Source organism: Strongylocentrotus purpuratus, unplaced genomic scaffold (genome assembly GCF_000002235.5).
Source record: "Strongylocentrotus purpuratus isolate Spur 01 unplaced genomic scaffold, Spur_5.0 spur5_contig_854, whole genome shotgun sequence".
In the NCBI taxonomy this organism is placed as follows: domain Eukaryota; kingdom Metazoa; phylum Echinodermata; class Echinoidea; order Camarodonta; family Strongylocentrotidae; genus Strongylocentrotus; species Strongylocentrotus purpuratus.
In genome coordinates this window covers 161,748-186,500 of record NW_022145562.1, presented here as the reverse complement: position 1 = coordinate 186,500, position 24,753 = coordinate 161,748, and the positions used below count along the sequence as shown (strand labels likewise).

Sequence of the window (24,753 nt, the reverse complement as noted above, 5' to 3'; positions counted from 1 at the left end):
ATATGATGTTTGCTGCAAAAGGGATACACTATCTATAGAATCCCTTATCATTCTCCTATACCCACAATTTCACAATAAAAGATAAATAAAAAAGTTACCGGTAATAACATAGATCACTCAATAGGAACATGCAATTTATCACCCCTCACTTATTAACATTTAAAAGAAGCTGACATTACAAAAAGAGTCAGCCAATAAGTGATAATTAATGAGAGGGGATGCACCAAAAGAAGCCAGTTGGGCTAGTAAATGAGGGGTGCCAGTGTCAGCGAAAGCCAATCTACATCCAACTAGTCATCAAGAATCTCTCCCGCTCTCACTAATTACTTTGACAACAGACGTGAGCAAAACATGTCATGAAGTAAAGGCCAGCTACATACCAACGTGCTATCATCGAGAGGAGTTGGGAAGATAATCCAGCCCCCTTCCCCTCCAACACTCCAAATACCACAGCAATCATAAAGAGAGAGTGGTGGGAGGGATGGAGGGAGGATGCAAAACCCTAGAACCGCCCCTCCCCCTATACACCCTATTGACATTACACAGTGTTAAATGGGGGCTAGAGAGGGGCTTGGAGGAATAATTTGAGCCCCCATCCCTTCTACACCCTCCCAGAGTTCGTTTGTGGCCTTGGTCATGAAAGAGATCATTGACATATGACATCATTACTATTAAAACAGGCACAAGTTTGCATATCTCCATCGTAACTTAACCTACAGTATATAGAAGGAGAACTGTGCAGGCAGACAACTAATGAGCTGACATGAAATTAAAATAGAAAGTTTACTTGATCCATCACTGGCTGCAGAGGAAAGGGGCTACTTTCAACCACACTCCTCAGTCTCTCATATTACAATCAACTAAGGAATTTATAAGGGTAAAAACGGATATAAATTTGAGACACTTGTGACTGTTCCCAAACTTCTCACCTTTCCTTTATGATCTGGTATTAATATTTATTTAGATGATATGCATCTGTTTGATACCTGATAGTTTGAAAGACCTCCTGCTAAATATACACATCCTATAATTGATGTTGACAGATCAATTCTCCACTTCTTACAAGATGGTTGCTCACAGTGTTTCATAGAGCGGCTGATATTTCTGGTAGGTAGAGCTCTGAAATGCTTTGATTACATAATAATAATAATAATAATAATAATAATAATAATGATAATGATAACAATAATGATACATCTTGTTTATCAAGGGAAGCCTTATCAGTATTAATGCCTTATCACAGGGCACTAGCGCATCAACTCGGTTTTGAACCATGAGATCTCCTGACAATGAGACCACTGCTCTATCTCCGAGCCCATTCCTCCCCAAAAGATATCAATGATAGCATTTGTTACTATCTTATATTATATCCCGCATACTAAGAATCTTGCAATCTGATTGGTCTAAACGAGGTCACATGATCAATGATAGATAAGTACTATCTCCCTGCGATAGGACTTTTGTACCGTAATTTTTTGCTGCTGCCCCAATTAAATAAGCATATAGCGCATAGCAAAGTAGGTTACGCGAAATGTCTAAGTCAATGTCAATGTCAAATGAGCGCGCATCGACTGTATTACATGTATGCATGTTGTGCTTTGTAAAATCTAGCTGAAGCTAAACTGTATGCAGAATCAGTTCTTTTAATTGCGGCTCGGGATGAGAGTAGCCCCGAGATCACCTCGGCGATGATAGTTTGTTCCATTACCCTCGTAGTCGATTAATATTTGCTTACTATCAATATCGCATATAATTTAGAATTCAGCTTGTATGAGTGAACAGGTAATGGTATGGTGTCCTCCTGATTTCTCTCACTGAATTGATTTCATCTGACACCGGTTCATCCTTCTCCTGACCCAATCATTCCCATCATCCTAGCTCTCATTCCAATACCATGCCAACAATGTCTACTAGACTTCCTCACCAGCAACTTTATACAATATTATAACCTTGCATATAATCCCACTGTCATATGGCCCAGTACAATTTATCTTTTTCTCACCCACATTTGTCTCACAAAAATGAGAAGGAGGGTCTTCTGTGTTATCTGATCTGATATTTTTCCAACGCATTTTATGGGGTCTTGATTTTTAACACAATTTTCTGTGCAGTACACAGGCACAAGACAAGGTGAAATAGCAATATATTCAGGATTTCACTATTCTTTGCCTTGACTTCTTCTAAATCAATCCATGTCCAAACAAAAATATTGGGAAAAGAAAGAAGAGTAGACCACAAAAAACTGGTAGGAGGTGTGAAACTAGGAAGAAATTCATTTGACCTTATGTGTTTATAACATTTCAGCGCCTTTGATATTGCAATTTTATCGAAGTAAATTCCATAATGATTAACTGTCTTCAGCCTACGGTCGTCTAGATGGGTTTCTGACATTACTGATTAGACTCCTGTCCCAGCCACCATGACTGATTACATAGTACATTCATTTTCATTAGGTTGGGATGCAAGCAATGCAAGCTAGACTTATTACCCCAGTCACTGGGAGTAATTATACAGAGTGACATCCCTGGGAGGCCCACGACCATATATAGGCAGACAGTAGACTGGTAGACTACTTAGCTGAGGGGTCAAAGAGATTGGTGGTGGGTGGATGATGAACATACAGATAGATTAATAGAAGGAGAGGCTGATGAATAGATGGGTGAAGGAATAAAGGATGGATGGATGGGTGGATAGAGATAGACAGATGGGTGGATAGGTGAATGAACAAAGATTTAGATAGATAGATAGGCAGATGGATGGATGGATATGTGAATGGATGAAGAGATGGATAGATTAGTGGATAGGCAGATGGATGGATGGATAGAAGAATGAACGAAGAGATGGATGGTTTGGTGGATAGGTAGATGGATGGATGGGTGAATGAACGAGGAGCTGGATAGATAGATAGGCAGATGGGTGAATGTAGGAAGAGATGGATGGATGGGCAGATGAATGTACAGGTGGATATGATCAAGGATGGAGCATTTGAAAAGTATAGGGATTGACAGATGAATGTGTGGATGAACAGATAGGAGGATTAATAGAATGATATGAGGATGAACATATAGATGTAGCAAAGTAAAAGGAAAGAAATCTCTGATCTCTGGGATAAACTTGATGAGGGGGGGGGGGGGAGGGATATACTTGATGGGGGGGGGAGGGATAAAATCATTCACCTTTATATAAGAAAAGGGGATGGGTCTGAAATTAATAATATGACAGATGGAGTGAGAAAGAAAAGTCAATGACTGGGATGGTGGTTATTTCATGGAAATGGGGGGGGGGGGGGGGTGGAATAAGAGTGACCATTTCTTTCAGTTGTGTAATAGGCCTACATTGCAACTCTTAAATGTATCTGATTCACATGAAGCATGAATAGAAAATAAACCTTAATGTCACCTCATTGTCATGCTCGATAAACTCATTTTTTTATTAGAAACAGGAGTATGAGAAGGAGGTATTTGAATACCAGACATATCATATCTGATGTAGATCATTGCTCAATACGGTGATGAGACATATCTCACATAGTTCACCTTGCAACCAGTTTTCAATTCATATATCATCATTGAGTGCTAAAAGTCAATGCAAACATCTATTTGGAGAATGAGATTGGTCTAGTTTTAACTTGTACACTGCCATGTAGTTTCTTCCAAGGAACAATTGTTAAATGGCCTCGTTTTTATTTCTTAGAAAAATCATAATAGATTAATTATAATTAACAAAATTATTATTTTGCAAAAAGGAGACACTCCTTGAACACTTGGTTTCTTTCTGGGAAAACTGTCAACCAATGACACTCTTTCCTTTAATGAGTCTTATCCTATTTGAAGTATAAACAAATAAAAGTAAGTCTCTTAAACAATTATGGATGTGGGTAGGAAAGACTGAAGGTTGAAGGTGAAAGCTGTCTGTGTAGGGATCTGAACAAAGCTAGTCACTAAATTACATCAATTCAAAACTGATCCCATGACATACTTCTTCCTATCAAAAAGAATTATCATGACCACGTGCAGCCATATTTCATAGAATTTGGGCACGTAGGTTTAAATTTAATGATCCGCATTTAAGAAATGAAATAAGAATGAAGTATTACTATTATGTCATGAATCTTTTATACATGGATCATGGTTAAAGATAAACTTTAGTACTGGTCATGCGATTGCATTGTGAAAGAAATGGTGCTGAAAGGATCAGAAACAGTTGATCATGTAGCATGTAAGTATTGGTGTGCACTGCAAGGTTCTGGAGTCATCTAAATCTTAATAAATTTGACCGAGTCTTGGTAAAGTAACACAGAAAGCTATATATGGGACAACACACATGGTGTCGGGGCTAGTACTACCTTGATTTCCTTGTCTTTCTATGCTCATTACTCAGCCAGTATACATTTTATTCCAAAATTGTTTGGCACATGTCATTTATTTGTAATCTTGAACATTCAGTGTAAGTTTCGTTTGATTCTGTGAGAATTAATTTTCTTTTTTACCAGTACTAAAGTTTATCTTTAATACTAATAAAGTAACACAAATGAAATATCTCGAAAAACTCTATATTATTCATATTCATATTCATATTCAAATTTATTGTCCAATGATTGGAAATTTGTTTCATTTGCATGTCAGTACAAGATTACACATTATAAACATCAATAAGATACATATGGGTACAGAGTAGAACATTTAACTTGGACATAGGTAACTTCAGTCTTCATGACAAATTTCCCACTATATCTATTTCCCCAGCACATTGTGGTAACTCTCTAAAGGAAGGGACTTTCAACCATGTTAAGTTATTACCTTTAAATCAAGTTTTTTTGTAATGGAGAGAAGAGTTTCATGACGATTGATTTATGATGAAGAGTGGGTGGAACATTAAAGATATGATTTACAGGATATGGCCTAGTCAGACTATAGGGTGTCTAGAAAAACAAACAAACAAGACTGCAGGATGTTAGTCTATAGAAACATAAAAGAATAAATATGTAGGTGTATGTCTCAGATCTCAATTTCACATATTGACATGTATCTTGAAGTCATTACTATAGCAACAGAAACTTTTGCATACATTTATGACGCTTTCACAAATTTTACCAGTGGTATACATTCACAAAGGTTCATGATGTACTTCTAAAGTGATTATAGTACAACACTATAGTCAACAGTGACATTGGGGAATTTGCCAATTTTTTGAGCAATTCCAATAAGATCATCGTTAACAAATAATTCATGAAATTTCAGGTAAAACAGTTCCTGGTTTTACAGTAGTTTATTTGTGTATGTTTCCATAATTCACATATCCATCACTAGTGTACTGTCTGGGAGAGGGGGGGGGGGGGTCTACAGACACATATTTGCCCACCCCTTCCCCTAATGCACTGGCTGACAATGACATTACGAGGGCTCAGGCATAAAATATGTAAGTGATCTGAGTGCCCAAGCATTAATTGTGCCTTATAGTTAAACACTGTACACACACAAATGTGAGCTATGGTACAAAGGATAAAGCTTCCTCTTCTTCTCTCGATCTGTGAGTAATTAACAATGGTACCATTATCTGAATAAAAACAATGTAGTCTAATGTAATATGCTAATTAGAGGGAACTTACAGAATCCCAGTACAGTACATCATCTGAAACTCAAACAGATGACATCCTCTCACATACTCCAGCCTATGTCAAGTTGTAAAATGAGAGTGAAAGTGGAGTGTCCTAGATATTCTTATCTTGGAAATAATATCATGATCAAGACTCATTGTTTTAATTCCACACATAAAGTCACATATTTAATATGATTGTAATAAAATAGTCCAGTCTCGTGATTTTATTACATGGTTTCATTTTCATTCACTGTCCATTGTATGGATTAGATTCTAAGGATATTTGCAGCCTAACAGAGACAATTTCACAAATAATACTCCTCATTTGTTGGTTTTCTATATGAAATCATTGTATCTTCTTCTTCACTCAGGGAGCTTCACATCCTATCACATACCTACAACACAGTCAGCCAGTAACACAAGCATGTTGACACTCAGGGTCATCTAAGGTCACTCTCTGTTTGTAAACACAACTCTACCCATGACTCAGAATAACATGACCTCATTTGACCTACTATGACCTTGAGTGACATAGGATCTGTCTGGGTCTACAGGCTGTGTAATCCTTAGTCTGATTTTTTTTCAGACTTCAAAAGAAACAGTATACTTTTAGAATTCATTTATCTGACTTTGTATATCTTCCTTCACTCTATTAACTCTTATTTTTTATTATCATATATGCATGATTTATTGAATAAAGAACAGATGTATAAGTTGTGTTTATTATAAGTTTTGGTAAATAATTGTTTAGTCAGAATATGGTGCGCTTAGAGACACCAGTATTAAGCACCTTATAAATATTGTGTATTATTATTATTATCAAACTTCTTTGTCTCTATGGTCCATACACCTCCCTGTCACTGCCACTCTCTCTCTCTCTCTCTCTCTCTCTCTCTCTCTCTCTCTCTCCTTCTCTCCACACCTATCCATCTACCCTCCTAAATTTCTTTTAGACACTCCATTTAGTATTTACATACTCTCTTCATATCCCTCCCACCATCCCCCTTCTCCCCCACCTCTCTCTCTCTCTCTCTCTTGACCATCTTGACCATAATATTCTTTTGTCTATGCCTTTGCACTTTATAATAGATCTATGCACAATCTAAACATGGGTGTAAGTTAACCAGTACTTTTTTAATTCATACCTGACACCAAAGTGGTCCCAATGTATAAAATAATGCATGGATTAGAGGAGGTATAAATAGAAGACCATTAGCACCACCACCTGATCCTATCTGAGGAGATCAGATGAGATGGACAATCTATTTATAACTCTGTATGATCAAACATAGCAGGTAATCAGAGACATGTCTAGGGATTGAGGAAGACTGTGTGAAGATGGGCTTTTACAGAGCACATTATAAGTGTGCTACTCAAAATAAATGAGAAGGAAACGCAGTGCTATTACAGCCATAAAGTTTTTAAAAAGATAGATAGAGAGAGCAGACAGAGACAAAGGCAGATAACAGGGGAAACAGAATGGGGGGGGGGGGGAGAAGACGATGAAAAATATTAAATACTGAGAAAAGAGAAGATGACAATATATCTCTGCACAGAGTATTCAGAAGAAGATTAATCAGACTAATCTAGATTTTTGAGTTAATCTAAGGTAGCCTAGCTAGATCTAGGTATAAATTTGTCATTTCACAAATCACTACATCAATTAATCTTTAATAATTTCTATTCTAAAAAAGATAGAAATAATACCCATCATTTCTAACAATTCAAAACCCTGAATATGATATGTACAGTAACAACACATACATTCACTTTGCTGGAGGAAATAAATAGCAAGAGCAAATCCAGAATTACAAAGAGATAAAAAAAAATCTTACTTCAATGATCAGTCCCAAGATCCTGCAGTTCCAAAAGGTAATACAAACACAGCTATGATGAACAGCCTTCTTCAGTAATCAAGCATACACAAATGAAAGGAGTTTATACAGAATGAAAAACAAATTGTCTTCATTGAAGGTAGAAAACGACCACATAATAGATAGACCTCCCTCTTTGAAATCACTGTTTTGTACAATTGAGAGTAACAAATGAAATACTTCCAGTCCTTCTCATAGACATCAATGATCTGTTGTGGTTTCCCAAACTAATTCCACCTCTATAGAAACAAGCTTAAATGCCATATGATTAATATGTACAAGACATCAACAAAGATAAAAGTGAGACAGAGTGTAGAGTGGGAGAGAGAGAAAGAGAGAGAGAGCGAGAGAGAGAGAGAGAGAGAGAGAGAGAGAGAGAGAGAGAGAGAGTGGGAGAGAGAGTGGGAGAGATGTGGGTGTTTTGCAAGTGCTTGTAACATTAGAGAACGGAAACTAAAATTCTTCTTCCTCAGGCTTTGATATTGATGTCACAGACTTTGTACCTTGGTAGCGTTTCTGGGAAGTTGTGATTCACGTAGACTAGAATGTGGTGGTAGAATATCCTTTTCATTCATTCAATACACACCTACACACATTGTTTACTGAGAGACAGTAGGATAATAACCAATGCAAGGGATGTGAACATTAGAGCCCTTCTTTCTCGAAAATATAATATCACCCAATTGCAAAGGTCTATACAAATTATCTGTTTGGAGCCAGAAGGGTGTTCTCTCTGTTTTAAAGTACACTGTCGCTCATATAGTTGGAATATTTTTGTTTTACCCCAATTTATGGAATTATTAAAAAAATAATTAAAAAATAATGGATCTAGATAATAGTATACATTCTCAGATTTTATTGAATAATAATTTGCCAATGTGTGTTTTGTCAATTGTCAATAATTTATTGCATTTTACCCTGGTCCCCAACATTAAAAAAAAATCATCGGTACGGCCATTCATTATGGCTCAAGGCATGGGCACACAGAGGATTTTTTTATGTTGGGAACAGGGGTAAAATGCAATAAATTATTGAAAAATTATTGCATTTTCTGTGCCAAATCATTCAAAATCAATTATAGAAACAAACGATTGAGGATGACAACAACAATTATTCAAACATAGCTAGTCACCTTAGGAGGCAGGGGTCTTTTAATTGGGAGACTCCACTTTCAAAACCAAGAAAATGTGAAAATTCCCTTTCAAAGCGCATCCATCCAGAAAACTGGGCTATGTTGTGCAAGGTAGCACGATGGATATACAATTTTTGTCCATTTATTTCATCAACACATGAAAAATCCCTTGATATGATCAAGGATTTTTAATATTTTTGGTATCACTATAATTATTTATTTAGTCATTGGCAATATATATCAAGAGATTTCCATTTTCATTGAAGAAATAATGCACTAAATCGCACAATCATCCAGTCCCTCAGATATGATGTATAACCCTAGGTATTCCCTATATTTACCAACAAGCATTTACTCATGTTCTTAGCAGTCAAGTGTCATCAATCAAACAATGTTGATTTGTTGATATAAAATGTACTAATAATAATAAAGACATTTTTATAGCGCGACATATCCACCCAGAGGGTGCTCAAGGCGCTTAAGGTACTGCTTAAGGTACTGCCAACAGTATATCACTAACACTCGACCATTTGTTTTCATTTGTAATATAGACTAAACAAACTAATAGGCAATGATCGCACATGTCAATCAAATAAACGAGAGTACCTATCGATCAATGCTAATAGATTTATACTTACCAACAACAGAGAGGGCCGAGGGGATGTACTCCAAATATATTACCAATCAAAAGATAGAACTAGTAGGAATATTTCTCCGTATATTTAACAATGCAGACCATCATACAAGGATATAGACATCCTTGGAAGGCAGACAGTTATCTATTGATTTAACTGTATGACATTCTCAATCCTATTTCCTTGCCCTTCAAGATGATAGCATGTCTCTCTCACCATAGACACTGACTTGCCAATTTCAAGCTTCCATCTCGGCTACAGATCAATCCATTGCATCCAACTTACAAGAGAACTAACATCGCTCAATATCATACATTTATACACATGCCCAAAACAAGGAACTAGCTGTTTGTCCACAATACATAAGCAGCCGAAATATAGATAGCTGTGATGCTATGATTTTGAGAGTATACATGAGAGAAGTGGCTACACAGTGCACCTGTACTTTCAATGTGTATGATACTAATGGGTGCTCTTCTTCATCCAGCCTGCTAGCAAGATAACCATTCTGAAGGTTAGATCCACATCACAGCGACCTATATCTCTTCCCATTTGTTTGGGTTCAAACACCTTCTAGAAATAGATCAGATTGAAGAGTGCTGGTGTTTGGAAATGAATACTCTGTTCTCTGATACCACTCATTCTGTTTTCATACATCATGTGTGGCCAGTTGGCCTGGATATTTATAGGAGACACTTTAGATGTTTCTATTTCTGGATGTGTTTTCATTTTGAAGAGAAATCTCTTATTGAGAGTACTCCAGAAGGAGCTATCTTCAAAACATATAATGCAGAGTCAAGTCACAATAGTCCTTTCTTACGGCAATTTCCTTGTTCAATAGATCAGGCCTTTAATGGGACTGTGTCTTTGAGAAGTAAACACTGCAATTATTTCCTGAACATGTCATCAAAGTAATTTAAAGTACATTAACACATTATTCACTTTGTATATCAAAACCAGAAACTGTCACAAATTATAGGTGTATAATTATGTTACACATACACTGAGTGTGTGACAAATGTAGTAAGTGGCAATCCACTACTGTATGTTCCATTAGTTGACAATAGCTTGCAAAGAGTTAAATGAAACGTTCTTCTGCTTCTTATGTAATTTCTTTTCTACATCGGTACCCTTCAAATTTCTTTCGCAAGTTCAAGTCATGTAGTTGATGTGTGTCTGTCTGACAAAAGTTCATACTGAGCTGGGTAGTCGTAAATGACCTCTACTATCAGGGTCAATTACCGAGTCTGCTACTCTGATCGATAGGCCTATAGTGCGAGGTAGAGATGATGCTATATGAGATCAAGATGGGTTGCTTTCTGCTTTCTTAAGGTCACCCATGCAGGTATAGGTTCTCTTTTAGGTCAGCTAGGATGCAGGTACTCCAGGAGCTCTCATTACACCTCTCCGTGTTAAGGCCATCATCTGTTTTTATACATGCAGCGCTCCTGCACTCTTGATCATACATCAATATAAGTAAACAATGGGTAATCATACCTGTCAAGATATTAATGTCACATGATGCCAAGCTTATTGTAATGTTTTTCTTTAATCTGAAGCTGGTGAATTCATAAGAAATGACCTAATATGATTTTGTTTGTGTGTAATTGGAATGCAAACTGCAAGTTCCCAATTAGAGGCCTTCCATAAACATTAGTTGTTGAAGTTAGACAAGTGCCCCTATAGCAATTATCAACACTAATTGTTCTAGCTAATAAGCCATAAAGGATGAGCCAGGCAGGCATGTGTTGGATGTCAAGGACCGTAATTAAGTTTGGTGTCTGGTTTATGATCGCTGAGAATCTATTATAAAGGTCAACTTTATATTGAACGAGCCAAGGCACAGGCACTCGCATGATAATAAAAGGGCAATGTGTTACTCTTACAACATGTTCAAACCTATTATTCTGATGATCAAGCAACTAGTACAAAAAGTGGCACAGACATTTCATTGCTCATACCCCCACCCCCCCCCCCCCCCCCTCCTCAAGTTACAAAGCACAATGTTGCTCTAGCATGGCACATATACAGATTTTGTTTTGGTTACAACCTATGGCAAGAAATGAAAGGACTCTCTCACCAAAATGAGGCAAGCATTCATGATTGCTTAGAATGCTTGGTATGCATCATTATAGTTCAACAATGTACCTTCACTAAACCATAGGGTACGAGATGGGGAGGGGGAGGGGCAAGATGGTATGTGGCGAGGATTCAGAACCAATGTGGCCAATATTCATTACTCTCACGCTGGGTCATTTAGAGTCTCGCACCAAGCAATATTGAAAGGTGATTTTGCCTACTCCATACACCTACATATTAGGGAAGTAAAACCAATATAACCAAGCAGGATATTGCTGATATTCATACAGAAATAGCTAGCATGTGTATTCTTGAATTGAGCGAGTTTTAGTAGCTATTAGGCATAGTAGTTACAGTGGAAACTGTATCTCAAGGTTAGCCTAGTAGAATAAGTGTAATATGAAATATTTAGCCAAAATATTAAAAGATAATACAACACATAATAATTACAGGTTGTATTGTATCTTGAGATCATTCAAGTTGATAAATGACTGTTTGAAACGTGAACAGTAGATTGTTCAAGAATGAGATATTCATTAATCAAGAAGGCAAACATTGTACAATTAATGAGCTGTATTTCCTCTCTGAACCTACCAAGCCCTTAAGTTTTATACCACATAAGATTACATTTTATAGTAGATTACAGGACCTGATGTTACAGTCAAAGGTGATGAAAAGCGGCCTGTTAACAATACCAACGTGATATCATTTCAGTGTGATTAAAAATAACAAAGTAATAGTCCCATGTAATAATAATATAAGAGATAAGATAATTGATTTAGAAAAGAGTACAAGAGATATGAGCACTCACCAGAAATGATAGAAGAATCAAATCTCAAGTCTGGTTTTATCGGGTAGTTCCCTGCGGTCTAAATATGACCCACTAAATTAGTCCAAGGTAACAAAGATTGCACAACAAGAAAAACAAAACTTGGCTGATGTTCAGGAAAGAGGAAATAGCCCAGGCGAGGCGTCTCTGAACTTCCCACCGGTGTTGGAGTGAAGGAGTGAAGGAACGATGGTTGGTAGATAGATGCTCAGTCAGTACCTAGTCCTCATTGGTTTCCTCTACTATCACTGGCTCCAAGGAATGACTTTATCATCAGATTCTTTGCACACCGCGACCCTCTCTTTTCTTTTGTTTTGTAGCAGGTGTATAAGAAGGATGACTCTCCTATCACATACTCCTTACGAGTCTCTACCAGACACACGAGGGAGCATGAGGGATGATGCATCTTGCAGTGGTGGAGGTAGCGATTGGATACCAACCCGGACTCTTTAGTGCCGGGTGCAAAAGGGGACCTCTTGCTTGAGAGGAGAGAAGTGCAGGGTCTCATAGTCATGATTCAGACTCCTTTCTCATACCTCACTATAACGTAAGGATCACATGACTGATTTATTTAATGATCCATGATTGCATACCGATGCTAAATGTTGCAAATCTCCATCATTCATATAATATCCTACTCCTACATGTAGCAAAGTTAATGAGCATGAGATTGAGAAAGGGTTGTGATGGGAAGACTGTACGACCACGGCAGGAGAGAGAGAGAGAGAGCATAATGTCTGAGCTTAGGGTAGTGTGCAAAGATGGTTGCCTCACACATCCTTGGTTCCCTGGTTAAGGGCAGTGGCTAGCTAGCCTACATGAAGTCTGTTCTATCTTGAGTTAATCAACTTTGATTTACAAATAACTGCACAACATGAGCAGATTGGCTTTGGGCTTGTATCAAAGGAAGGGGAGAATGTGATACATGTATGGTATCTAGGAGAGGGGAAAGAGAGGGAAGGAAAGAGACTTGGGATTGAAGGAGGGAGGGAGGAAGGGATAGGGAGGAAGGGATAGGGAGGGAGAGGGGGATAGGGCAGAAAAATGAGAGAGAGAAAGAGAAAGAGAGGGAGCAAGGGAGGGGATGAAAGGATAGATTGAGGGAAAGGGGAGATAGAGAGTGAGAGAAGGGTGGGAGGGACAGGAGAAAGAGGGAGAGAGAAAGAGAGAGAGACATAGATGGATGGATAGAAAGATACGGAGAGTGGTATGATATATGACTTCATGAGTCATAGTGAGTGATATATTAATTCTTAAATATGAATACCCGATAATACAAGTAATTCAACCCAAAATTTAGATAAATCAAAAGACAAAAAGCAAAGATATCTAAAAACAACCAGAGGGGAAAACAAACGTAGAGGTAGACAACCATACAAGCAGACAACTTCATTTTATAAGTAAAACAAAGTACAGATTTCTTTTCATCTCTCTAAAAGAAAGAAACTTGACAGCCCTTTCAATCTATCATTTCATTATGATTTCAATTTAATATAATATGCAATGTTCACAGTTCTATACCCCAAATATCTCACGCTTAGTTTTTCAAAAAGTTAACATTGCAGTATTTAATGAAATTCAATGTTGGTATTTCATGTACATATATATATATATATATATATATATATATATATATATAGAAGGTGCAGAATTGACTGACTAATAACCAATTAACCTCCTGCAGTCTTTGGAGGTCTATTTGTCAAGTATTTGACCAGGCATGACACCACAACTATCTATCAGGGTCAAGGTCATACGTGTGCATGTATGACACAAGAGATGAGCTTCATTAACCCCCTTACTACCAAGCTGGAAGCATTTCAAACGTGTGTATGTACAAAACAGGGATGTACATTGATATACATGAAGGCAGGGTTCATCAAGGACAAATAGTGGGTAATTTCACGAACTTGACCAAAAAAACTCTAGCTACATTGTAAACTATGTTTGAGCCACTTGTCTTAACTAGCCAGCTATTTATTGATTATCTAGTTTCCCTTGATCATAATTACTAAAAGTATATATCTTGGGCTAATTAAAATGTATCTTCTGTGATTTGAAAAGTTGCAGTGGGGATAAGTCAGAAGTGGTAAGTCAAAATATGATAAAGGAAGCAAAGGATATGATACAATAATAAGCGTTTACCCATGTGAATAAACCATCAAACTGTCATAATCAAATCATCAAAGTGCAATCGTGCTTCAATCTTAACATCAGACTTTAACTCTGTATTGCATGTACATGAGAAAACTAACCAATCATACGTCCAACTTAACATCACATGACTAGAACCAACCAATCACAGTTCATCCTTGATCATCACATGACATGATTATGGTTCATTACTATCCAGACTGTGCTCTGAGTTAGATATGACTTGTGACATTTGATTGTTCCTAGGTTAGGATGATTGAGATGTTCTAGAGTAATGGATGGATGGATGGAAGGACTGGAATAGAACAGCATCTTATCCTCCCTTTGGAACTCCTACACTCTGTTCACACTATCAATTAGTATCACGTTTAAAGAATGATGACATAAATCTTCATGAAAAGAAAGATGCAGAGAGACCTCTGTATCTTGTCTTTTTGTCTCTTTGTCTTTAAGAAAATGGGATTCGCACTTGTAACTTCCGCACTTTGCATTATCGGGATTATACAAGAATCGTAAGATTCATTTTGGATGTGAAATCAATTTAATGCTCCTACTTTTACTGGTATGGTATTCTCTCTTATGCAAAGTGATAGGTTTTTACGTATATAATTGGTATAATTGTGAAATGTACGAGCAGAGTTATTCCAACTGTTTGGAGCTTCAAGGGGAGTAACCGTGTGTAAAATGATAAGGGCTAATGACGAACATACAATACATTTTATATCTAACAGACACTAATAATAAATTAGATTCTTCATCCACCGACACAGACTAGATATATATAATACATAAAATGATCATTCAGAGTAACAAGGATTTAAAGATTTTGAAACATAACAGTCTATGTCTGGGACTGAAGCTAGTCAGCAGAGTTGAAATAGTAATTCAACATCTTCAGTAGATAGACATGATCGAAAATGAATTTATAATATCATTCTCTATAATTAATTATGTAGGTCCAATCAATAATTGAGCATACAAAGGACAGGTGTTTTTCTTGAGTATAGCTTGTGGGTGGTCACAATTATTCCCTCCTACCCACATGGGACCTCATTCCACGATCATCATTTCCTCATCAACAGACTCAAGACTAATTGATATCAAAATGTTTGGCCTCCTAATAAACAGGTTAATTGATCCATGGTGTTGGTGATTATTGCTATAGCCTTGTTTATCCTAACCTACAAAATGGGGAAGCTGGTTTCTCCATTAAAAATAATGTACCAGTGTAGCTTAGGGATTTAGGGTATAGCCTCTTCCTACCAACAATTAACACATTTCATTGTATTTATAGGAGAATACTAGATGATTAGATATTAACACAGATGCAATGAGTATGTTTAATACTTTCCCTGATCCAATAATGACATGCTAAGTTTAGAATAACGGTAATGGTTTGGAGCAATAACATACTTTAAAATGTACCAAAGAACAAACAAATACATGTACTTATAAGAAGATGGTAATAAATATTTTTTTTAAAATAGTGATGCGGAATGTTAGTTAAGCATTATCCATAAATACATCTTGATTAAACCCTACAAACCTTATCACTTATTCATCACTTTCCGTACTGATGATATCAAAAAAGAAATATGAAAAGTAAGGTAAAGATATGAGGGATCAAAGATTACTACTCTAAGAATTATTATGCAAAGACAAGGAAAATATAATAAGTAGAAGTAAGACAGAATAATTTGTATTTGATTCTGAAGGGCATTAACTCATTGTAAATTTATATGAAAAAAAATACCCTACACGGAAATGCTTTATTACAGAAAACTTCTATATTCAAAATTTAATTACAATTGAGACAAGATTGAGCAAAATAGTTCAACAGGGCAATTTCTTTCAGTGTGTAGCAAACATTTTACATTAAAAATGAAAAAAGAAAGAAGAAAAAATGAAATCTGTATATTATCATTGCTAAGGTGAGAGAACTCCAGACAATCTGTAATGTGACGAAAATGTAGAAATGTCAGAGAGCAGCTGGATAAATCGATTTAGAGGACTACATCCCCAAGACACTATGGTAACCCCTCCCTGAACACCTACGCTCTCATCATCATCATCATACCACTGAGACTCAACGCTCTAATTAACAGATTCAACAACATTCTTATATCAAATGACACGTTAGAAGTCCCATGGGATCATAGGGAAGGTGTAAACAGCTAGGGCAGAGATGCTCTCCTCCATATTAACCTGGAAACTGGAAAGGTTAATACTGCTTCTCCGTGAAACTTCTCTCTTCTTCCCATACTACTCCAGGTGCTCACTTCTCTTCTCTATCATATTTTATCAAGCGGTGTTTGTTCAGGCAAACTTTTAAAAGTTGGACTTTGTTGTCACTAGAGGGCAGCATTGCAGAAAGATAAATCTCCCTCATAGACTATCCATTTCAACGCCCCTACATCCAGCTTGCACGATGAAGACCAACACACCTACTGGGGTAATACTATATTCATAGCTAACATGCTATTTATACTGAAGTATACTGGTTCAATGTATTACTCAAAGCTGATACTGTTTAATACAGGGATGACTGTTTTACCCAAATAAAAATGCAGTTTTCCTCATCATCTTTGTTAGTAATATTTCTTAATGCAAAGCTACCAGAACATTATAAGTGCCAACAAAGAGTATCACAGGAAATAAACATTTAAAACTTTTAAACTGACACATTGACTAAGGACAGTTAAGTTTGTCAGACATTAAAGAGCAATTAACCGCTATGAGTACAGAGGCGGATACCAGTGCCATAAAAAAGCCATTATCATCTTCATCAATATATCTCCACAGTCATCACAGTCATAATCATCATCGTAACTATCATCACTCATCATCATGACAACATAATCCTTCTTCTCACAAATTTTATCAATTGCAACATCATTACCGGTGCATTACTTTTGAAAGTGGTCTTAATTTATTTAGTCCACTGAATTCGGGAAGGTCTAGTGTCAACCACTTAATTCTAGATAAATATATGTTTTCTAGAATGCAGCCCTATGACTGATTCCAGTCATCAACATCACATTACCTCCTTCCCCTCAAGCTCGTCACATCAACACAAACAGTCATCATATGTGAACTCACCTCATCACATGAGGCACAGCGGGGCATTATGGATTCTGCATAGTGCCGTTCACAGTGGATCTGTCCATCCCTGAAGAAGTATCCTGTATCAACCAGTAGTTCTTCACATGTATTACAGGTAAAACAGAATGGATGCCAGCAGCAAGCCTCCTCTTCCATCTTATCCACAAAGATACCAATCTCTCCTGCTTCTATCTCTCCACCACACTTGAAACATTCCTGACAAAGAAACAAATACATCAATTAAAATAATAATAATAATAGCTCACATCTATAATGCACCTAATACTTTGTTTCTAGGTGCAGTACATATCATTACCCCGGTCATCAAATTCAGGCTTACCTGCACACAGTGTATGCACATTCTTCACTCCCTGGGGAGCATTTCGGCCAGTCGCCATTTTACAAGTGCCATTTGCTCATCCAACCACATTAACTTTTGCATCCTACCGGGTAACCATTCAAAACCTGGGTGGAGAGTGGCAAATGTACATTAACGCCTTGCCAAAGGACATTAGTGGCTTAATCTAGAAAGTAACAAATTACAAGAGTCAATCACAGACATAATTTCATGTTGACAGTAAATGACCTTTATTTATACACATCCACTGTCATATTATGCTGGTTAAAGATTAATTTGCAATATGATTATGATGTTCTCTTTAGGTAAGTTTAGAATATGCAAACTAGAGGAGAAAAGGGCATCGCTAATATTTAATTGCACTGCCTACAACAATCACATTGCACTAAAAAATACAAGTATGACCTACTATTTGAGAAGTTGCAAACAAATTTTTCAGAGCATTTTTAAAACTATTACTAAGAAATTCCTTTCAGCAAATAAGACGTGATTATAAGTTGAGACATGTAAATGGTTCTCACTGTATCTTGAGGTAAATAGTCTTTGACTTTGCCGATCCCGAACGCTGTTTCATCTCGTAGCTCTAGGAATTGCGTGAAGCTTTCATTGGTAGCCGCATCACCGAGGAAATGACAGAACTCCTCCGAGACATCTTGTTTGGGTATCTGAATGATCAGCTGCCTGTCTCGGTACTTCTCACCAGGTGTATGTAGTCTTGGAATTTGATTATTGGGTAATGAATTCATGAAATCCTCAATCTACAAACAAAAAAAAGGATAGTAAAGAACTAATGAAATATTATGCTCTTACATGCTGCTTTTAAGTATTGACTTGCATGATGATGTAGATATACAGTAGGTTCATGGTTGCACCATGTGTGCTGTAAACCTACTGCATATTATTCTCTTGTTTTACAGTAAAGTATTTTCAGAGAAAAAAAAAAATCATCAGTAATCAAAAATGATTAAATCAACAAATTTTTCTCTTTATCAGTCTTATACCCTCCCCCACCTCAATTATTGCCTGAAACACTTGTACCGTAAAGCTTCACTTACTGAACAAACAGAGTAAAATAGATGAATAAATTAGAAAAGCCTGCCTTTAAGAATGATTCAAGCTCTTTTCTTTTATTTCATTCATGACAAATAAAACAATGTAAAATCTGCTTCAGTACTGTAAAAATGGTATGTCAAAAGACATTTAAATTTTTGTTTCTATTGGCCCCAGTGTTCTTCAGCAAATTTTCAGAACCATTAACATGATATTAACCTGAAATATACAAGATAACTCAAAATATGACATAGATTTGTGACAGCACAAAGAAGAATAAGAAAAGTGACAAAGGGAGAGGGAGAGGGAGGAGGAAGCGACAGAAAGAGTAGGCCTGTCCTCATCAGCTCTAGTTTGCTAAATAACCTGCTATTTTAACTATCCTGATCGAAAATTAGCCAGTTAATTTGCGTCTTCATCAGCCCGCAGTTGCAATTAGCGGGATATTCGGTCAAGAAAATATCCTGAGAAATCTTGGTCTTGCTTCCAAAATATCCCGTCCGAGCTAGTTTGTGATGAGCATATGGTGGAGACGCAATTTTGAGCTTCGGGATAATATCCCAAGTCTGAAAATAGTGAGTTATTTGGCAAACTCGAGCTGATGAAAACAGACCTAAAGAGTACTTACCTTAGTAACAGATAGGCCTTGTGGGACCCATGAGTAGCCAAGGGCCAGAGCCTTCTCTTTAGTCCTCTGTAGCTGAGCATGGTCCTCAATTGGAATATTTAATCTCTCAAAAACAGTAACTAGATTATCATGTATGATGTCATGGTCTTCTCTACCACAGTGGCATGATGCGCATGTACTCCTGCAAAGAGGGAGAAAAAAAAAGAGTAGAAAGAAGAATTTGTTAGTTATCCCACAAATGATTCTAGAGTTTGGTCCCCCCAAAAAGAAAAATTCAAAATTCAGTCTTGAATGGTAGCTCATAAAATGCAAAATGCTGCCTTTAGACCAGGGGTGGGATTTACATTTTCTACATAAACTTTTAAAAAGTACATTTTGTTCATGTAATAAAATACTAATACACTAATACAAACTTTATAAAATAAAGATACAGGAAGAGAGAGAATGGGACAGCAACAGACAAATAGAGTTGGAGAGAGATGGAGAGAGATGGAGAGGGAGAAAGGGAGAAAGAGAGAAAGAAAGAGAGAGAGAGAGAGAGAGAGATTTGAATATGAAAACTTCTCACCTTTTATCTTTTTTTTTTGGGGGGGGGGGCTGAGGACTCACAGAGTGATACAGAAAATGAAAATTGACAAGTCTAGATTTAAATTGATATGCATTAGTATTATGTACAACCCCATTCCCTGAAATGATCAAATTAGAATGTTCTACCATATACAAACAGGTATGAACAATGATATGTATACTGATGGGTATGTGATGAACTTCAAGTATCTCTGAGCTGAAGTAGAATAGTGCCCTCTATAGTTAAAACCATTATATTTTTATAAAGTACTTCAAGCTGCATCCTACATACTTTATACAATGCCATAGTGACTGAGATATTGCTTTCTTTTCTTTCAGATATAGTATATTACATACTTCCTCAATATCATTTATAGATCAACCTTAGCCATGTACAGAAAAGGGATAAATATAGTAAAATTACATGGTACCAATACTCACAACTTGATTCTGAATCTATGTAATGTTTGTGACCTGTTTCATTTTTTTTATCCAGTATTATTATCAATATCATTATGAACTGCTCAATTTATAGACATACCTACCCTAATTATTCATGATGTTAAATTCAATCATTATGAAATATTATACTCATGAGCTTACATTGATTTATTTGATAATGAGTAATGATTGATTGTAGCACATTATTATGTATCAGCCTCTACAGTTTCTTTGACTGCGTATACATTATTTCTACTATTGTTATCTTTCTGTTTGTATTTGTATTTTTATTTGAAATCCAACCTCGAGTTTTGGTTGCATTACAGAAATAATAACAACAAATTAGTAAGGGAACAAAACATGATATATACATGTATATGTTTACTTAGTTTGAGTTTAAATCCTCCGGGCTCGGCATCATATATTATATGATTGTTAATTCATTTCATATGCCCCGTCTTCTAATCATTTTTTAAAAATATTATATTTAAGAAGATATTTCTGTCCACATCTGGACATGGTCTTCCTAAATATCCTCCAATAAATAGGTCAAAAGATGTATTAAATAGAGTGCAGAAATAGAGCATTATGTAAAAAGTACCGGCCCTTTTCTCTATTTGTTCTTTTTCCTTCCACTAAATAAACGATAAATATAAAACACATTTACAAGACTTAATATACACCCATGTCACGTCTGCTGCTGCACTACAGACAGCTTCTAGAATGGCCCAAACGTCATGCACAGGTGACACTAAATCCTCTGAAAACACACATTTATTGTATGTGTGACATCATTATGACATCACAGACAGCAAGAGTAAATAGAGAGGGAGAGAAAGGACACATCCTGTGAAGTACTTGATGAACTTTGTGTCTACAAAAACGCTAACCATTAATAATATATTAAAACTCTTACAAGAGCAAATGTGTGGAGGCGACAGTTAGGTTTTACAGTGGATTACTTGCTGTTCCTACAGACCAGAAGAATATATCTGTTATTAAATGAAGATGCTTGTCAGCCTGCTCTTATAGAAATAATTCACAAAAATCCATTTGCAGACAATATGAACTTTAACCTTGAGATATACATAATAAGGCCCTTGAAGGCCTATAATTTCTAATTGTTTGAGTCTTGAATATTTTGTCTATCCAATTTATGACACTATACTGTGTATCACCAATTAGCAATGACTTGGTCATTCCCACAGTATATAGACACCCATTTTACTATAATACAAAATGCTCCTGATGGATATCATTATTATTCTTAAAGCAAACCTAAGATGCAATCATGGGGTGTAAGATTGCTCATGGATGGATCACATTTGCTTTCTGATGTCATATGATCTTGAAATAGGTTCTTAATTGCTTATGATCCATCATCCTCTCCTTACCCCATATAAGAGCTTGATTAAATCACTTCGTCGCCCCTATCAATATTCCTTTAAGGTCAAACTAATATTTGCACCATTCTTCACATAATGAATGTGAAGACATAGGAGTCAACCTAATTCAGAGTTTTCTTCCAAAAAGTGGAGATAACTCAGATATTTCTTCAGTTTTCACCTAAATTTTATGATGAATTTATTACAAAATCCTTTGACCATTGGTGCCAATGAATCTATAGAATGTATTCAGATAATCATATCATCAAATTCTACAATTGCAATTTAAATGTGTAAATGCCTGCACAATGATATGCCCAGAGAGATAATATATTCAATACATCATAATTAAATATACCTGAACTCTAATTTGTATGCAAACTAAAATACATATAATTTGTAGAAACTCTAACAGATCTGCTAACAAGTTGCCAAAAAACTTCTGCAAAGATTCACTCCATGTTTAAGTGATCCTTTAAATGCATCTGTCATCTTAACAACTCTGATGACATAAAAGATGATGTGTTTCAACGAGATATCACAAGATTGCTCCGATGAGGAGGCAGGGTATATATCTGCTTCTAGAGACTATGAAAATAGTAACTAGAAGAATTTAATCCAATATACAGATCAACAAATCTCAACAAACCACAGAGGAATAAGAGACCTGGGAGCTTCACTCTCTATCGATCATGAGATATACAGGGTGGTTCATAAAACTAGGCCACTTATGAAAAGAATTATCTTCTCAGTGAATGTTTAGCCAGTTTTCAACCTGTTCTGATAAATGGTATTTGTCATTTACATACATGTTTATTAATAAAAACAAACTTTGTGAATACACAGTACTTCTAATAGTGCTTCAAATTTACTTATTTTGTAAAAGGAGCATAACATTAATGTTAAAATTTAGACAAAGAAGTGAAATTATCAAAGAATTATTTCAGCAGTTTAGAATAATTGTTGCTTTGAACAATGTACCGATGCAAAACATTGTAAACAAAGTAATGTGTAATGACCAATTGGAAACAAGATTTGTAAGCTGTACAAATCATGTTTATTACATACTGTATTACATCAAAAGACTTTTCTTTTTAATTTCTATGTTTTGCACCAATCATAATAAAATTATGCCAGGAACTTCATATCACTGCATCATAAATCACAAACAAGTAAAATTGTAATTTGAAAACACAATACAATCATCTCTCATTCAATTCAATACAACACTCCATATATCTACACAGGAAGAACACAATTTCATGACACATATCCCACTACCATCCTATTTAAAAACTAACAAATCTGGGAGATTCGGCAAACCTCAAAGGCAGGTCTGAGAGACACCGACCTAATTCTTTTCTGGGTCCCTCTGGAAATTACATTCTTGCCAGCCTCGTTCTCTGAGTGAAGACTTCCAACAACTGCACCTAGCCTCAAATTTGCTTGATTAGTGCACACGTGGGACTATGAGAGAATCACGGCCGGCCGGCCATGCTAAGGAAGTATGAAACCACCGGCTGTTAGATCAAAGAGAAGCCCTCAATCATCTTCATTACTTTGAGATACAATAAGACAGAAATGGTAACAATGTGCACAGAAAGGAAATGACCAAAAGGCATTTCTGGTATGTTAATATTATGTAATTCTAGGTAATATCATATTTGCAAAAGGTATGAAATACACATTTTTTTTCTCTCTGTCAGGTCTTCTCTCCAATACTTAGAAGCCTTTACAATCGAGCTCAAATTACAGACTTACTTTGCAGGGAAAAAAATACTTTAAACATTTCGGGGGCTACTTTTCAAGCTTGCTAGCATGAAAATAACAATTTTTAATTTTTTTTGCATTGAACTCTATGCACATTTTTGAGGGCTCTTTTATGACTTTCGGGGGCTCTTTTTGGCATTTCGGGGGCTACTTCGCCCCGAGACCCCGTGTATTTTTTTCACTGTTCCTTTGGAAGGGTAATGACCCGGACAAAACCGAACAAAAACAAAAAAGTATTGAGAAACATCAATTATTTGAATGACTGAAAGCCATTCTAGAAGAGAAAATGATTCCTGTTTCTATTATTGTTTACAAGTTAATAATAATAATAATACAGACATTTATAACGCGCAACATATCCACCCAGAGGGTGCTCAAGGCGCTTACAATGAGCTACATAATATACTTAGGTACAATTTTGCTTACATTACATTATACATAGTTGAAAAAAGATGATATTAGTTAAAGTTGGCCATTAGATATGCTTTCAGGCTGGCCTTGAAACTATCTACTGATTTACAGTCCTTAAGTGTGTTAGGGAGACTGTTCCACAATTATGTCTGAGATAATGAAGTTGTGTCTTCAGAATCACAGTTGCATTCAACCCATTAGAAGCTAGAATTTCAAGGCTCATGAATATTCATGTCAATGATCTCTCATGTTTGCATCCATCTTACTCCAATTCCATTGATTGGACTCATATCACATGACACTTCACAGTGACCAGGTGGTCCGTTTCTATGGCGATGGGATGACCAAGAAGGGAGGGAGCAAGTCGATATCTTGATCCAATCTCAGCAAATTACAAGGAGCAGGACATCTTCATCCCGGCCCCTGCAGGGATCACAACCAGGTCATCTCTCTGATTTCTTAGGAGGATTAAATAGGTCAAACCAACGAGGTCAAAGGTGAAGTGATGAAGAACGTCTTTATGAGACATTGCCAGGTGTAGTGCCAGGTGGAGGGGCATAAAAAGATTTAATTTTTTTTTTTTTTAAATCTTTGTTTGCAAAATGTATTTATTTGTTTCCGCACTAGAGCTCACAAACTCTGATAATGTGTATCCATTGAAATTCTGATATAAAAATTTGTTATGCCCCCTCCCCCCAAAAAAAGAAAAAAAGAAAAAGAATGTCTAAATGATTTTGATA

At 36.3% G+C, this 24,753-nt stretch overlaps 1 protein-coding gene across 1 annotated transcript in view; it reads right to left on the bottom strand.

Annotated features, from left to right (window-relative positions):
- Positions 1 to 24,753, bottom strand: part of LOC762640 (prickle planar cell polarity protein 3-B-like) — a 55,363-nt gene that overhangs the window by 18,370 nt on the left and 12,240 nt on the right. The window contains exons 3-5 of the mRNA XM_030995817.1: positions 19,440 to 19,620; positions 18,283 to 18,519; positions 17,401 to 17,619 (exon numbers count right to left, since the gene is read on the bottom strand). Of these exons, the coding sequence (XP_030851677.1) occupies positions 17,401 to 17,619; positions 18,283 to 18,519; positions 19,440 to 19,620 (637 nt within the window). The remainder of the gene's footprint in view (positions 1 to 17,400; positions 17,620 to 18,282; positions 18,520 to 19,439; positions 19,621 to 24,753) is intronic.